This window comes from Taudactylus pleione, unplaced genomic scaffold (assembly GCF_031769625.1).
Source record: "Taudactylus pleione unplaced genomic scaffold, aTauple2 ptg000314l, whole genome shotgun sequence".
In the NCBI taxonomy this organism is placed as follows: Eukaryota; Metazoa; Chordata; class Amphibia; order Anura; family Myobatrachidae; genus Taudactylus; species Taudactylus pleione.
Window position 1 is genome coordinate 705,906 of NW_028284715.1, and position 16,122 is coordinate 722,027.

Consider the following 16,122-nt stretch of genomic DNA (forward strand, 5'->3'; position numbering starts at 1 on the left):
CAAGCCCAAGAGTGCTTTCGGCTCTAACAGAGCCGAAAGCACTCCCACTGACATCACTTGTGATGTCAGTGGGGCCGGCCCCAGACGGTAGGCATGGGAACGCTTCCGTCTGGGCAGCCACGCCCCCGGCCCGCCCACCAAAGAGGGCGTGCTGTCACTCAACATTGACAGCACGCCCCCTTTGGTACGAGACCCGGAGCGACGGGTTGCCCGTCGCTATCCGTGTCTCGCGCATGCGCACGACGGAGCCGGCTCCGTCGTGCGCATGCGCACTGGGCCACCATCGACCCGCTTGCAAGCGCATAGCGCTCGCGAGTGGGTCTGAATCAGGCCCCCAGTCCATGTACTCTCTAATGGTTAGCCAAGCCTCTGTGGAGGCTGGCCACACCCCCTTTAGAGGCTGGCCACACCCCTAATTATGGGCTTCTATCACTGTATTCTCCCTGTGGGCCCTTCCTGCCCCAGTACGACACTGGACAGAGATGAAAACGACAGAGGGGGACAGGGATGAAAGAGAAAGTGGTGGGAGGGGGACAGAGGTGAGATTGTGGATGAGGACAAAGATGAAATAAGGGGGAGATCAAAAATGAAAGAGACAGAGAAGAGACAGATATGAAAGAGACAGATTGTGGCAGAGATAGGAAGGTGAAGTCACACCTGTCAGCACTTGGAACTGCCCCCCCCTAACTGCAACAACTCTTGTGGCCCCACCCACAAACCCTCTACCCTAGGGATGGTGCCACCGGTGATAACCATCATCGGTACAAAAACAAAACATCTATGGTGAACCATCGATGGCTTGCACCACTTGATGGCCACTGCTGCCAGGTGCACTGCCGGCTCTGGGCCAATCAAAAATGTGGGATGGGGCTTAGCGGGTGCCAGGGGGCAGGGCTAACCTCTGTGTCAGGGGAAGGAAAAAAAAACCCATTGAGTTCCACTGACCCTCTGCCATCGATGGTAAAACCATCGACCATCGGTAGTAAACATTGATGTTTGTTAACTATTGATGGTCGATGGCTATTCCTACTCTATCCCTGGCCAGAGTTAGAAAGAGAGAGGGAGATGAGTTGGAGGGGGCAGAAATGAGGGAAACAAGAGTGGGGGCTGCGGTTGACAGAGAGAGACAGAGGTGAAAGAGACACAGTTGGGGCATAAGGCTTGAGAGACATGTGCTTAAGGCTGAAGAAACAGCAGGGGGACATGAGCTAGAAGGTAACAGCAGGGCCTTGTGTCTATAGTGAACATTGAGGTTTGGGGCTGGGAAGACACATAGGAGATGATGCTATATGGCAGCCATACTAGCTAGCTACATGGTGAGAAATAATAGTTCAATTATAATGGTAATGGCATATATCACATACTTACCCCTGGTCATCAAAGTGAAGCCTCAACACAGCCCATATAGTAACGCATATAAGAGGGGTGCCTGGAAGCAACAGAGATAAACAGCTGTTAATTTGAAACTGAAAATGAATCCTAGTAAAAGATATTACACAGAACCGTATTGTTACTGCCTATAAAGCCTTGTACGGGCATACAAGCAGCAACAGAGCAACCACTATATAAGCTCTGAGATCTGTCAGTCATTGCCAACCCTCACTTGGGGTTGGAGTAGAATTTTCCGAATTCTACTCCAATTGCCCCGTAATAACTATAGGTGATACCAAAATAATGTGAAAAGGGTGTGAAAACACCCTTTTTCACTTTATTTTAGTAAAAATAATGTTAATAAATAGAGCCCAAAGTAACTCACAGCCTCAGATATCAGCGTTATTACCCATAAGAAATATGAGCTCAGCAAACACTTTGAACATACAACATTAACGATAAATACTTCTCAAATGTTTGAAGCCAATGTAAAGAAAATGAGATAAAAGGGTTTCTTAACAGACATCCTGTCATTTCAAGTCATATAAAACACTACACAGATAATCCATGTTACCAAGAGATACAGTATATCGTGTCCTGCACAGTCCAGGTTTTAAGGCTATCCATGCTTGAGCACAGTTGACTTAATTAGTACCTCAGTCAATTTGATTTAACAACCTGTGATCAACCATGGATATCTCTAAAACTGAACTGTTGGGGAGCCTTGAGGACTGTGGCCCTGATTCAGACCCACTCGCAAGTGGGCGTACGTACGTTCGGCGTACGTAAAAAAATATTTAAATTCAAGCACTCGCTCGTATTTTCGTACGCAGCTAAAAATCCGCCCCAAACTCAGGCGACCCCTCCTCTAACTAACGAGCGTGCCAAATAGCGAGCGTACATCCCCGAAATAGCTTGAAGGGAACGCACGCACAAGTACAAACTGGAAGTGGGACTGTCAGATTCCGATGACCTGCTCGTTTTTTCGGCCTACCTGCCTCAATCGTATCATGTCAATCAATGTATCAATTAGCTTAATTGTTTTTTTTTCAACACAATGCAATAAACTTTAATCTTGTCCGTGTTTGTATTTGCTCGCAGAATACGTACGGCTGAAACCTTCGCTTTTATTGTTCAAAAGACATGTTAGCCCCAATTAAACAATTGTTCTATTTGTTTGTCTCCCCACAATTTTTCTGTGGTTCATTTCTTTATTTAAATTTGCTTACGCATGTCACTGCATCAAGCCTATCATAACTCTCAAGAGATTTGTGGCCCTGTCGAACACATGACTCATACACTAACCAATAGAATTTGTCCTGTTAATTTCCCAAATACATTAGCCAATCAAATTATTTTGGGGTGCTTTATTAAAAATATTTTGCCAAAAAAACACCATTGCCATCATGAGATCCGCCGCATTCACCAGGCGCGAACTGCTGGTGCTGACGGAGGTGATGGACAGGCGGATCACCAGTCAGCCTCCACCCATCTCCAATAGGCGAAAGCGTTCCGCATATGCGGAGGTACGTCGACGCCTGCGCTCCTTCGGCTCACGCCGACATATTGGCCAGCTGGAGCGCAGGTGGTTGGACCTGCACCGGCGGACGCCCCGCTTGCTGGCATGCTTTCGCATGCAGATTGCGGAAAGTAAGTGTTCTGGACTGTGGTTTTCAAGTTTATCTTGTGGGCCCTAACTGCGTGTGCATGTTTTCATGTCTGTCCTATTGAGTCATTGTAGTCATATCTGCATGTGCATGTTTTCATGTCTGTCCTATTGAGTCATTGTAGTCATATCTGCATGTGCATGTTTTCATGTATGTCCTATTGAGTCATTGTAGTCATATCTGCATGTGCATGTTTTCATGTCTGTCCTATTTAGTCATTTTTTTTTTAAATTTATTATTTTTTTGGATTCCTGTTGAAACTAACCACAATTTTTTTTGCATTTTTTAGGGCACAGCAAACACTACGGCGGCATCGCCAGACAAGACGCCGGTCCCGGCCCCTCTCTCCAACCCCCAATTCGTCAATTACCCCCTCCTCCCCAGACCCTGTGGCCGAAATTTCAGGCCTACTTCCCCTCCAGCCCAATTCCCCCTCTCCTCCATCCGTCCCTCCTCCAAATACCCCCTCCCAGGATTCCTCAAACACCTTGCCCCTTGGTTTGGGGAATGTAGCCACCTCCAAGGTGGTCCAGGGAGTGGCTTCTGGATCTGGCGTTTTGGAGAACGGTATGTTTTGAAATTTTATTTTGGACACCACAAACTGTTTGTATGTAATCATGTGTTGTCCCCATTTTTTTTGGCTTTCTGTCGCCTTAGGGTATTTTTGGGGGTTGTCTTTACCTGTTCCTGCTGATGTCACCATACACATATCACACCTGTGTGCCTTTTTTTAGGGCCCTTGTATTTTTGGCCTACGACATTTTGGGGTTCTGGGTTTTATCCGTGTAATGTTTTTTTGGCCCACAAGCTTTTAAGTTTTGGTTTGCTTGTTTTGTGTTTTTTTAGAATGTTGCTTCATTATCGATTTATTAATCCCCAAACTTTTGTCACCCACAGAGGAACAGAGGCGTCGGGAACAAATAATTAATTGTGTGGGCCGTATGCGGGAGCAGGTCACCGGGCTTATGCAGGGCCTTGACGATCTGTTGGTCCTCCTTAGGAATTAGTTTTTTATTTATTTTATTTTCTAATTGTTTCATAATAAATCAGTTTTAAATCAAGCTCTGTCTCATGCGTTTGGAGTAAATCCAAGATTCTTTACACTGACATAAGTAGACTCTTCAAGCAAGGATTGCCACAGAATCTCACTACAGATTGTGTGTTGTATTTTGAATGCAAACAGGCACAAGAAACACCTCCCAGTACCAATGTCATTTTCCTTTTTTGTGGTGGTCAACATGATAGTTTACACCATTTTTCAGGTTCCTATTTGGTGGGCAAACTGCTTAGGACAATCTTACGAAGGCAACTGATTGTACAGGATTCCTTGTTGTGTTGGTTAGTGCCCCGAAAACATATTACATTTTAGCTCCACTTGCTTCATTACTGGGTTAGCCCTTAGGTAAAATTAACGTTTGGGAGTTTGTTTACACTTGCTTCTAACGTGCCCAAAAAGGAAACAAATTACACTCTCCAAATATTTATTCACAACAGAAATCAAAATACAAAGTGGTCACTCACAAACAAAACACACAGTGATAATCAGAAATACACCACATACCAAAAACACGAAACAAACACACAACAAATCAAGAACTGGTTGACAAAGGTCCATGCCCACATGATTTAAAAAATATGGCGTTGCAATATTGGTGTCAGAATATATTCCCGAAGTTTCCACATAAAGGTTTTTGAAGGGTAGCAGGAAGTAGTCATCGTGGGAGTGCCAAAGATTATGCAAACAAACAGGAGATGGTGCAAAAATTAATATAAAAAAAGATGAACGCTAAAAAACCGTAACACATTGGGTATACACACTGTTGTTTGGTCAATAATTACTTAAAATATCGGGCCACCACATCATCTCATATGGCCCCCCCACATACTGACCTCCGACCAACCTCGGGGGGGCCATCCTCAGGTAAGGCATCCTCTGGCTGCATTGGAACACCACTCCTTATGGCGATGTTGTGAAAGATCCCACACAGGACCACAAGTTTCGAAACCATATCCGGCAAATACATGAGCTCGCCACCAGAGCGGTGGAGGCATCTGAATCGGCCTTTTAAAAGGCTGATACAGTGCTCCACCACTTGCCTGGTGGCTGTAAGTGCGGTATTAAACTCACTTTGTGGACCTGGTGTGGGAGCCAAATAAGGAGTGAGCAGCCAGGGCATGCAAGGGTATCCACTGTCTCCTGTGAAAAAGAATAGACAACATCAGGATCACTGTGTATCAAGCTTAACATTGTTATGTACTAAAGGTCTACACTTACCCAGAAGCCACGCATCACCAGCTTGTAGGTTGGTTAATTTGTGCCATATCCCTGATTGCCGGATGACGAAGGAGTCATGTGCACTTCCTGGTAATTTTGCATTCAGGGACAGGATCTGGAGGGAGGTATCACATACCACCATTACATTCAGGGAGTGATAGTGTTTTCGGTTGCGAAATATTGCCTCCAGCCGTGCTGGAGGCTGAAGTGGTATGTGAGTACCATCCACAACCCCTATGATGTGTGGGAAGCCAGCTATTTGGTAAAAATTGGCCTTGGCCACACTAAGGGCACCCATATCCAAAGGCATTTTAATAAAATGATGGAGGTGCTTGAAAAGTGCCTCCATCACTGCCCTCAGGATCCTGGAAAAGGAGGATTGTGAGATGCCCGCCACTATTCCCACCGTTGTTTGAAACGATCCTGAGGCACAGAAATGTAACACCGCCATAAATTGCGTAAGTGGTGGTATTGCTGTTGGACTGTCAATTTGCCGCTCAAGATCACTCTCTATTAATGAGAGAGTGTCTATGATGATTTTGGGAGGAAGACGGTAACGTCTTAAAACCTCATCATCGGGCATTCCAAAAAGGGTGACACGTGTTCAAAATATCTGGGGCCTTGCACGCCTACGATGCCTACGCCTGGGACGAGATTGAGGTTGGTCGGCTTCCGGGAGCATGGCCAGAACAATCCGCCCAAGATCAACCTGAAATGGCAAGATTGGAATGTAAGGCTTTGGACCCACCCCAAAAGAAAATTAAGAACAACTTAGCTTGATGATACCATCCATTGCTGCTTACATGCTGGGGTATTGTCATGATACGGCCAAACTGAAATTAATCCAAAAAATAATGTGAAAAATTTTAGTGTGTGCATTTATGTTTCTAAATTTTGTGATAGACAAAACTTAAAATATGCGAAACACACATTTGGCCAAAGAGCAAAACGACATTGCACACAGTACATCAAAATGGGTTGAAATGTAAGCCAAAAAAGCCAATGGGCAACCACCAACAATTTAACAGGATTAATAAGCATTTAAAAATGCGCTAATTAGTTTGCAAATACAAGTTAATAAACAAACTGAGAAAAATGCGCTAATTAGTTCGCAAATACAAGTCAAAATAGTAAGTAGTAAAAATGCGCTAATTAGTTCGCAAATACAAGTCACAATAGTAAGTAGTAAAAATGCGCTAATTAGTTCGCAAATACAAGTCACAATAGTAAGTAGTAAAAATGCGCTAATTAGTTCGCAAATACAAGATAAAAAATGGACTTACCTTGAGCAAATATATAAGATTCCAAACAAAAGGTCTTTGGGTCCGAAATTAAAAAAAAGCTAAAAGATATGAAATTATGGATCCAAAAATTAAAAACAAGAAGAAACACAATGAGACACCAATTGAACCAAAGTTAGACTTCACAAAACTTACCAAATCAAGAAACGAGGCCAAAAAAAAATATACCAAAAAAGAGAACGGAAAATAAAAACGCAAATCTAGCAAACAAAATAAACTCCAAACGCCAACTCCTTTATCCGCAAACAAGAAACTCCAACCAAGGTAACCTCCAACAATCCAAAAACGCCACCTCGACTCGAGACACACCAAGCCATAAATAGTGTTTCGTTTCCCGCACAAATTAAGGAGGGATCATAGGAATGCACAATCAATGATGCGGCCGCAAAATAAGGACGCATGTATAAATACGTCACCAAAACACATTTAAATTCTGGTGTATTTCTTGTTTGGACCTCAGACATGGCTACAGACCAGGGAAACAATGGCCAAGAGTCAGGCGGTAAGTCTTTCATGCATTTTGTATCAATGATTAATTTGAAACATAAGATTGGGCAAGTTGTGAATTTGAGAAATCTGAATATTTACACAAATAGGTGAGGAGGCTGACATGGAAGAGGCTGCTGGGCCCAGTATTCCGGCCAAAGCTGCCAAAAAAAAAAGGCAGCCACATTTCACAAGAAAGGAGATGGAGGTTTTGATTCAGAAGTGTGTGGACATCCTGCCACAGGCAGACAGGAATATGAGTATAAGCCAGAAGTGGAGAATGTGGGAAGAGGTAGCCGTTGCTGTCAATAGGGTGGGTGATTATGTCCGTCTAGCCCGGGATGTCAAACGGCGGTAAGTAAACACTTGCCCCCCCTAAAAACAAACACCATTTTAAACAAAAGGATAATGGCTTCCATTTTTTCCCACAGATGGGCCGACTTCAAATATCGCCTAAAGCAAAAACTCGCGGACAGGGCTAGGCATGCAAGGGGGACAGGTGGGGGTCCCACCCCTGTGTCATTGGAGTTGACGGATTTAGAAGAGCTGGCACAGGGGTGTGTGCAGCCTGTGGAGGTGTTTGGCGTGTCCAACATGGATACGGACATGCCAGACTTTGCGGCTCCTCATGTTGTCCCAGGTAAATCTTTTGATGTCACCAACTCTGAAATGTTAGTGGGCCAATATGTAGATTCTAATGTGAGTCTTTTCTCATTTTTCCTAACAGAGACACAGGCGGATGAGTCTGCTCCAGAGGGGAGCCTTGGCCGCCGAATTTCTGCTGGCTCTGCAGGGGAGGAACCAGTACATCCGGCTGAGGACCCTGCAGAAGCCAGTCCAGGGCAATCCCCCTCGCAGGCAGTGGCCCTCCTCACAGAACTCAATTTCAAATCGGATTCCCATACAGAGATTCTGCAGAGGATGGACGCCAGTCTGCTACGGGTGGCTGAGGCCCTGGAGCAAAATGCTGCGGCCAACGTGACCATTGGTCAGGCCCTGGCGGAAAATACCAGGGCCAACATCCGCATCGCCAATGCCCTGGAGCAGCTCGTTCACCAGCACATGGTGGAGCCGACCTCCCTTCCTGCCGGAACATCAGGATCCTCCACCTCTGGCACAACATCAGCCAATCCTCCAAATGTGCCTAGCCCTGTGCCTAGTCCAGAGGCCACAACATCTGCCTCTGGACAGGCCAGCCCGATGACATCCCGGACCCGGTCTGGCGCCCTCCCTCCCCCATCCAAACGGGTGAAAAAACGGTGACAGCAATGGCGACTTTTCCCACACTCCTTCTGTGCTTGGCTCATATTCCTTTCTGGTCAAAACTTCCCTCTCCTTTCTTGTGAAATGTTTTTAATTTTTTGTTGTACGTTTATGTCTACAGTTATGTTGGGCCAATTTGTTTGATTTTGGAAATGATCTTTGCCAAAAAAAGATGTCCCCAAATTTTTTATTATTTTAGTTTTGGTTTGACCAATAAATTTACGCCAAAAATCTGACATTGTATTGTGACATTATTGTACAAATGGGTTACATTTAATCCTGGCCCAAAAGGCAAAAACTTGCAAAAAAAAACCCAACAATTTTTTTAAAAAAGGGCTCTTTAAGGAACGTTTAAAAAATCACATAACGAGGCAAATTCAACAGGCAAAAATAAAATGGTGAGAAAATTAAAACATGATGACATTATTGTTACAATAGGCCCTAACCACCAAATTGAGGCCAAAATAAACCCCCACAATTGTACGCAAATTGATTGTGTCATCCTGACATTAGCAGCTATGATTTCCACCTGCGTACGCTTTTGTGCTGCTATCCCCAAAAACTGATTTCAAAACACATACCAAGCCGGTTTTCAATCCAACACTAATTGCTTTTCTGACCACCCGCGATTAATCGCAACAACATCGTGGAGTCCCGGGACGGAGGAGAAGGTCATCGCCAATGTGGTCGAGTAATCCAGACCCTAAGCTGTGCGAGCATTTTGAAGGGAAAGAGGATCATCCAGTGACGTATGAGTCGGTCCGAACACATTTTACGCTCGCATCTGCTAATGTATGTACGCCCCAAAAACGCCTCGCCACGCCTGCGTTTTTCCATCTCCACCCCCGTCAACACCCAAAAACGCCCTGTTCTGTCAATCACATTTGACATGTCACTTCCTGTACGCTATTTGACGAACGAGACCAAAAAAACTCGCAATCTGCCGTACGCACATGCGCAGTGTTACACCGACGCATGCGCGGTTAGTCAACATCAGAACGCAACGAGCGCACTGCTGTTTGCGAGTGGCTCTGAATGAGGGCCTGTGTCTGGCAGCCTCTGGACTAAAGTATTATTATTGGAGGAAACTAGAAATGTTGAAATTCCTTATACAAACTCTGATTTTTGTTAACTATGGGGTCTATGTACTCAGCCTTGGAGAGAGATAAATGGTTGGAGATAAAGTACCAACAAATCGGCTCCTATCTGTCACTTTACAGGCTGTGTTTGAAAATTGACAGTTAGGAGCTGATTCGTTGGTACTTTATATCCATCCACTTTATCTTTCCAAGGCTTAGTACATAGACCCCTATAAAATTTACATTTGGGAAGGCATCATACTTGCCTCTCTCTGGGAACGTGGACTGACTGATGCCATTCACCGCAAAACGCCTCATCATTGCCCACCCCCCTGCCACCGCGCAATGACGCAAATCATGACGTGCAGCAGGGTGCAGTGTCAGATGACATGATTCACGTCATTCCTCCCCAGGCCCTTGCTTCTTAGATCTACCCTGTGGTTGCAAAGAGTTGGCAAGTACAGAGTATCTATCGCCAACCATGCACTGGAAATGATCAGGACGCAAGAGCACACTATAAAAGAGGAAGATACATAATAATTTATGAAAGTACATCACACAGAATCTGTCATGATATACTATACCTGACATTCAAAGTGGGCAAAAAAAAAATAAAAAATCAGAAAGCCAACTAACGACAGAAATCCTGAGTGCATACAAAAAAGGGTTCTTGAAAATCCTGAGCAGCAAAAGAGAACGCAGCAGCAGCAGCAGTTTCTTTGAAATGCAAAGTTGGAACTACAGTGATGTTCTCAGTAAATTGACCAAGGCAGAATTCACTCTTTTGATATGAGGCTTGTAATTAATATGCAAATATATGTCATGCAGCCACAGATGCACTGGGACAAGCTCCACAAAATGAATTATTAAACGGACTCTCAACTTTGAAATATTTGAATATGTACAGAATGGCAACGTAGATAATGAATAGTTGATCTGATACTACAGTAGTAGTTTCTATTTTGTTAATCAAGAAGTACAGAATTCAAACAGGTAAAATGTACACAAAAATCAGCTAATAAATCATATTTACTATCTGCATTGGTGTTATCTATAAGGGATCATTTACCCAACTGCCACTCTGAGGTTTCTTAACCCTTTCAATATAATGTTTTATATTCAGTTTTTTTTCCTTCTTCTAAATATAGCATTAAAAATTAAGTTTTATTGTTACAGCCTTCAAAACTCCTACATCCAACTACAGTGACCCTTCTCTGGGTGCAGCATTCCAGAGAGCATTTCATTATTTTTTTTTAATACAGGGTGTTTCACTTTTTTATTGGCCCCAAAGTTTTTCTTTTAACTTTTAAAGTAATTGACGTTCCAGAGGTAGGGGCTGCAGCACAGTCCAAATTTCAAATAGGGGAACCACCACCAACTGCCATCCTCACTGGTTATATCCTCGCTGGCAGTTGGTGCGGCTCCCCTATTTGAAATTTGGACTGCGCTGTGGACTAGGGTGGTGAACAGCTGGCCTGGATGCTAATGGCGAACACTTTCAACACTTGCTATGACTTCCTCATGTTTCTCACAGACCGAGGTACGTACATTTCACTAAAATATGTAAATTACTTTAAAAGTTAAAAGAAACAATTTCGGGCCAATAAAGAGTGAAACACACTGTATTACCATATAACATTACCAGTACTGTAGAAAATAGAAATAGGGGTGGAATAATTCCCTATACTCCAGCCCCATCTGCCTCTCTTCAGCAGGTTTGGATTAAACTGCAATAATACATTTTCCACCTGCACAAGTCATATCCAATGATGTCAGGAGCTAACGTGGTGGGTTTTACGAAGGGGAGGAGGGGGAGCAGGTTAATATAAGGACACATACTTGCCCATCCTTGGATGAGAGAACATTGTTACATTAAAGGTCATTTTATAAACACTGTCAAACACACAGACCTCTGTAATACTTAACTCTTACAGTACAATAGACCAAGGCAAGTGGGTTTTAAATTTACATTTTGTTGAAAGAATGTTGCTGCACAATGCAAGATAGTTATCCCACAGCCTTATAATGCATAAAGCAACTGAGGGTCCCATTTAGGGACTGATCAGCAGGGACGCCGAGAGGGGGGGGGGTATTATTTACCTGGGCCTGTTGAAGGGGCCTGGCGAGGGCCCGGGTCCTGCAGTCCGCCCCCCACCCTATCCCAGCTGCCGCCGTTGATGTCAAGTTCGGGCAGCAGGGAGAGAGGACTGACTTCTCTCCCCAGCCCAGCACACGCTGCTGTCACGCTGTGTGCCGGGCTAGGGAAAGAGGCTGCTGCAGCAGCAGTCCGACCTCTATCCCTGTGTTATATGCAGGAGGAGGGGAACGATTGCGCCCCACCCCCTGACACCTGCACCCCCTATGCGGTGCGGGAGGCCACGAACACAGTCATTATTTTATTTTTTTTTCGGATGGAGGGAGTCTGGCCACACCTCCTGGGTTGGCCACGCCCCGTCCCTGTACCTGGGCCCGGCAGAGCTGTCGGCAGCCCTGCTGATCAGCACTAATTGGCCTGGGCTAGCATAAGCTAGGTACACACTACACAATATCTTAAACGATTTGGCCGATTCTGACACATCGGACGACAAATTGTTATAAAATGTGTAGTGTGTATGCAGTACATCGTGTACATCGTGTAGTGCGCACTCCCGTGGGGTCGTCAGCCTCATCGTCTGATCTTATGTGCAGCATATGTGCAGTCCATGTAGTGCTATGCAGGGGGGTGGGGGGGGCTGGCATATCAGTAGGTCAGGCACCGGATCAGTCGGGCACCAAAAATTCTGCCCGTCATGTGTCGGATCGCTGGGTACACACATCGTTTAGTGTATACCCAGCTTTAGTCTGTTTTTATGTTATGGTTCTTTTGAAGGAGGGGGAACTGATGCCTGGATCCCCGTGGGTTCTTGGTAAGGCTCTGAGCTCACCCTTAGATGGCATATAAGCTGGCATTTTCTTACAGCTAGTGAAAACACAGGGTCAGATGCAACACGCCAGGTTAAAAAACACAATTTGCAAATCACTGCATCATCAATTAGGGACGAGGATTTATAAAATAATATTGTACTACTGTATTTGTTTTCTAGAAATAAATAAATTGATCACTAATTATACAAATAAACAATCTGTACAGGTGAAGCACATCGGACGCCTGCGCAATTGGAGAACATCACTCTACTGACATTCGTCATTGGCAGTGTGTGCGGCACAGAATGGGGTCCTTGGTGACACTGACATTTACCCTAACTGCGCCAAAATAGGTTGGAGTTGATGGAGGCAATACCCCCAGCATTGGGGGCTCTAAAACGAACGTCTTAGCCAAAAAAATAGAATCTACCTGTACAACTATGACATTGTTCTGTATATTAAATATACATACCCCATCCAATTATTGTGTACCAATAAAAGTATCTTCGTTCAGGGAAAAAGGTTTCCACGAGGAGCGTGAAGAGGTAGAGTCCTTCAATGAAGAGCCAGAAATAGTTGGACATGACGCAATAGTGGAAAAACACCATCACCGCTTTACATTCCACCTATATCAAAGACAAAAGACTTATCAGGGAGCACATTGGGGATCTTTACAATCCGGAAAGAACGCTCCTGCGTCATTTGCGACATCTTACATAGATTTGATTTTGTCGTACAAGACGCTTGTTTTGGCACATTTCTGCAGATCTTTGGAATTTCCATGCACGTTCTGGACCCTTGAGCTCAGTTGCCATGACGATAAGCGACAGCCACTAATTATATGTATCACCGACATAAGTCTTTCAGTGAGAAATATACTACCTTTGTTCCAAAAATAATATGCACGAAAATGTGATTACTTTCTTTTACCAGTAATCACTTTATTCCGGTATGGATTATTAGATCAGACGCAACTCGTTTGACCATTAAATGATCGACCATAGTAGTTCAACATGTAGTTTAGATAGACAAGGTATAGATCGACAGTAACCATAGTCAGACAGTAATATAGTCGAACGGGACATTAGATCGATATGTAACATATCGAATATGTAAGATCGAAAGGTATACAGTATAAGGGGCAACACAACGCAGATCAACAACTGATAGTTAGACAATGTTCCAAGTTCGAAACCAAATAGGTAGACAAATAATAGATCGACAGTTAATAGATCGACAGCTAACAGATCGACTAGTCCAAGATCGATGCCAACTAGGTCGACAATTGATAAATCGACAGATAAAAGATCGACACGTTACTTTTAGACAATACGAAAAGGTATACATATCCTACACGCTGCCCGCTAATAGAGATGTACGTTGGGGCTAGCATTGCCAGGACCGCTTGCATTGATGAAAGGGCTGGCTGGGACCTGTAGTTCCACGGTTGAAAGTAGCGTCAGGGATACGCTACTAGTGGGCTGCGTCTTAAGCTAGACGGATGCGCCTATGTCCAGGCGTCCAGGATAGCGGGGAGCACGGGGGGGGGGAGGTTTGATGAAGAGGTGCACTGCAGCACATGGGTGTGCCCAGCAATTAGGGACAAGGCCTGCAAGGTGTACGTTGGGGCTAGCATTGCCAGGAGCGCTTGCATGGATGAAAGGGCTGGCTGGGACCTGTAGTTCCACGGCTGAAAGTAACGTCGGGGGATGCGCTATTAGCGGGCAGCGTGTAAGATATGTATACCTTTTTGTATTGTCTACTAGTAACGTGTCGGTCTTTTATCTGTCGATCTATTAACTGTCGACCTAGTTGGCATTAATCTTGGACTAGTCGATCTTTGATTTGTCGATCTATTCACTGTCTACCTATTTGGCTTCGATCTGTTATTCTGTCTATCTTGTTTGTTGTCGATCTGCATATCGTCGATCTGCTTTGTTTCGATCTTAAGTTGTGTTGATCTTCCGTGTCGATCTTCGGGTGGTCGATCTAGGGGTCTGGTCGATCTATAGTTTGTCGAGCAATTGTTCCTGTCGCACTAGTTGGAGTCGATGTACTGTGGTCGATGTATGTATTGTCAATCTCAGTTAGGTCGATCAAACAACCGGATACCCTTCATTCACTGGATTTTCTACCTTTATGCTGGTCATACACCTGCACGATTTCGGGCCGATTACCTGATTTTCGATGAGTCATATGATGGATCTTGTAAATATCGTGTATTATTTCAGTAAGATACGATCCGATGCGCGCTCCCGCAGCTCCTATAATCGGATCTTATTATTAGATGTGCAGCACATCTTGTCCATCGTATCGTGTGCAGATCGTGCCATTTATTTTGTTTATGCGATCCATCGTGCGGCAATTCAAGTCATTTCAATGACTGTTTCCCAATGAGCGCATGAAGCACAGGATCGATCATACGACAGTTCCTGTGCTAAGAAAAACAACAAACATGCTGCCGGGACTGCCAGGGGGCTCCGGGGAATCGGATGCCATCGGAAAGTATGCTGGTCGTGCCGGTGTATGGACAGCTTAAGACTAGTTAATTGTAATAGCTGTACATTATATATCTTATCTTCAATGTGCATATACTGTACATAGGCAGATAAAAAGACAAAAATAATAGAAATGAATATCACATAAGCTACATGGTAATAAATGTAACTTATCTGAAGGTGTAAAGTCTAAATAAATTGTTGATGTATTGGCTACTTTGCCTTTAGGGTCTATGGGCCTGATTCAGCACGGATCGCTATTCTGCTTATACGCACGCAACGCTTTTGCTAATATCAGTGGTGATATGTAAATGTTTGCATTCGCATTGCGGTCGCAGCCTGACATAAGGATGCCCACTTCCCCTTACTCACATCCGTATACTTTGGCAACATAGCGAAACAATCGGTAACATTCGACCCATACGCAGAGGTAAGGCAGATCACACCTCACTCAGGAATTGCTGACTTCAGCGCACGCTATGAGGCCGCATCTGCTATTGCATTGGCTAATTTATGCACGCCCCTGCAATGCCGTTGAAACGCACTGGCACGCCTGTGTGTGCCCGACCACTCCCGTCAACACCCACAAATGGCATTTCCTGTCTATCACTCTTCCATGGGTCTGCGTATCGTCTGCGAACGCTTTCCCGATCGCAGTGGCTAGTTCGCGGCCGATTGCGTACGTATAGGCAACTGCGTTCCTTGTTGAATCAGGCGCTATGTCCTGACTACTCATGGTATCACCACTTTCATCAAGTGGTCCGTTGTGTTCCGTATTTACTCACAGTAGAAACATGGCAGTGGTTGTTGTCCTGCTCAGCGTACAGAACCTCGTCTTTAATGAACACAGATATCGCCCGCAGAATGAACGAGACAAAAAGATTCATGTGGATGAAGTTCCGAGTGCAGTGGAGTTTTCTGAAACACACAAAACATTGAGTGAACGAAAGACTTCTAAATACACAACCGTCAGCTGCCCTAGATCCTATAATTATTTACTCACGTGTGTTACAATCTAGGGGGTGATTCAATATTTCACGTAAATCGGGAATCTGCGTGTGCACGAGACCCGCTCTGTGCATGTGCAGAAACGGGTCCTGCATGTTCGGACTGATTGACAGTCTGCTGTCGTTTGGGGGCGGGGCAGCTCCAAAATGGATGCGTGTCGCCGCCGTTGAGAGGAAGGGAAGAGGCCAGGATCTCTCTCAGCTGATAGAGACTTCCTGGCCTCTTTTGGACATCTGCGATGACCGGCCAGTGCGTCCTCATGGTCACTCA

At 44.7% G+C, this 16,122-nt stretch overlaps 1 protein-coding gene across 1 annotated transcript in view; it reads right to left on the reverse strand.

The window, feature by feature from the left end:
- LOC148510583 (pituitary adenylate cyclase-activating polypeptide type I receptor-like) overlaps positions 1-16,122 on the reverse strand; it is a 137,984-nt gene that overhangs the window by 35,756 nt on the left and 86,106 nt on the right. Inside the window, exons 8-10 of the mRNA XM_088442550.1 lie at positions 15,630-15,762; positions 12,819-12,972; positions 1,369-1,429 (exon numbers count right to left, since the gene is read on the reverse strand). Coding sequence (XP_088298676.1) covers positions 1,369-1,429; positions 12,819-12,972; positions 15,630-15,762 — 348 coding nt within the window. The remainder of the gene's footprint in view (positions 1-1,368; positions 1,430-12,818; positions 12,973-15,629; positions 15,763-16,122) is intronic.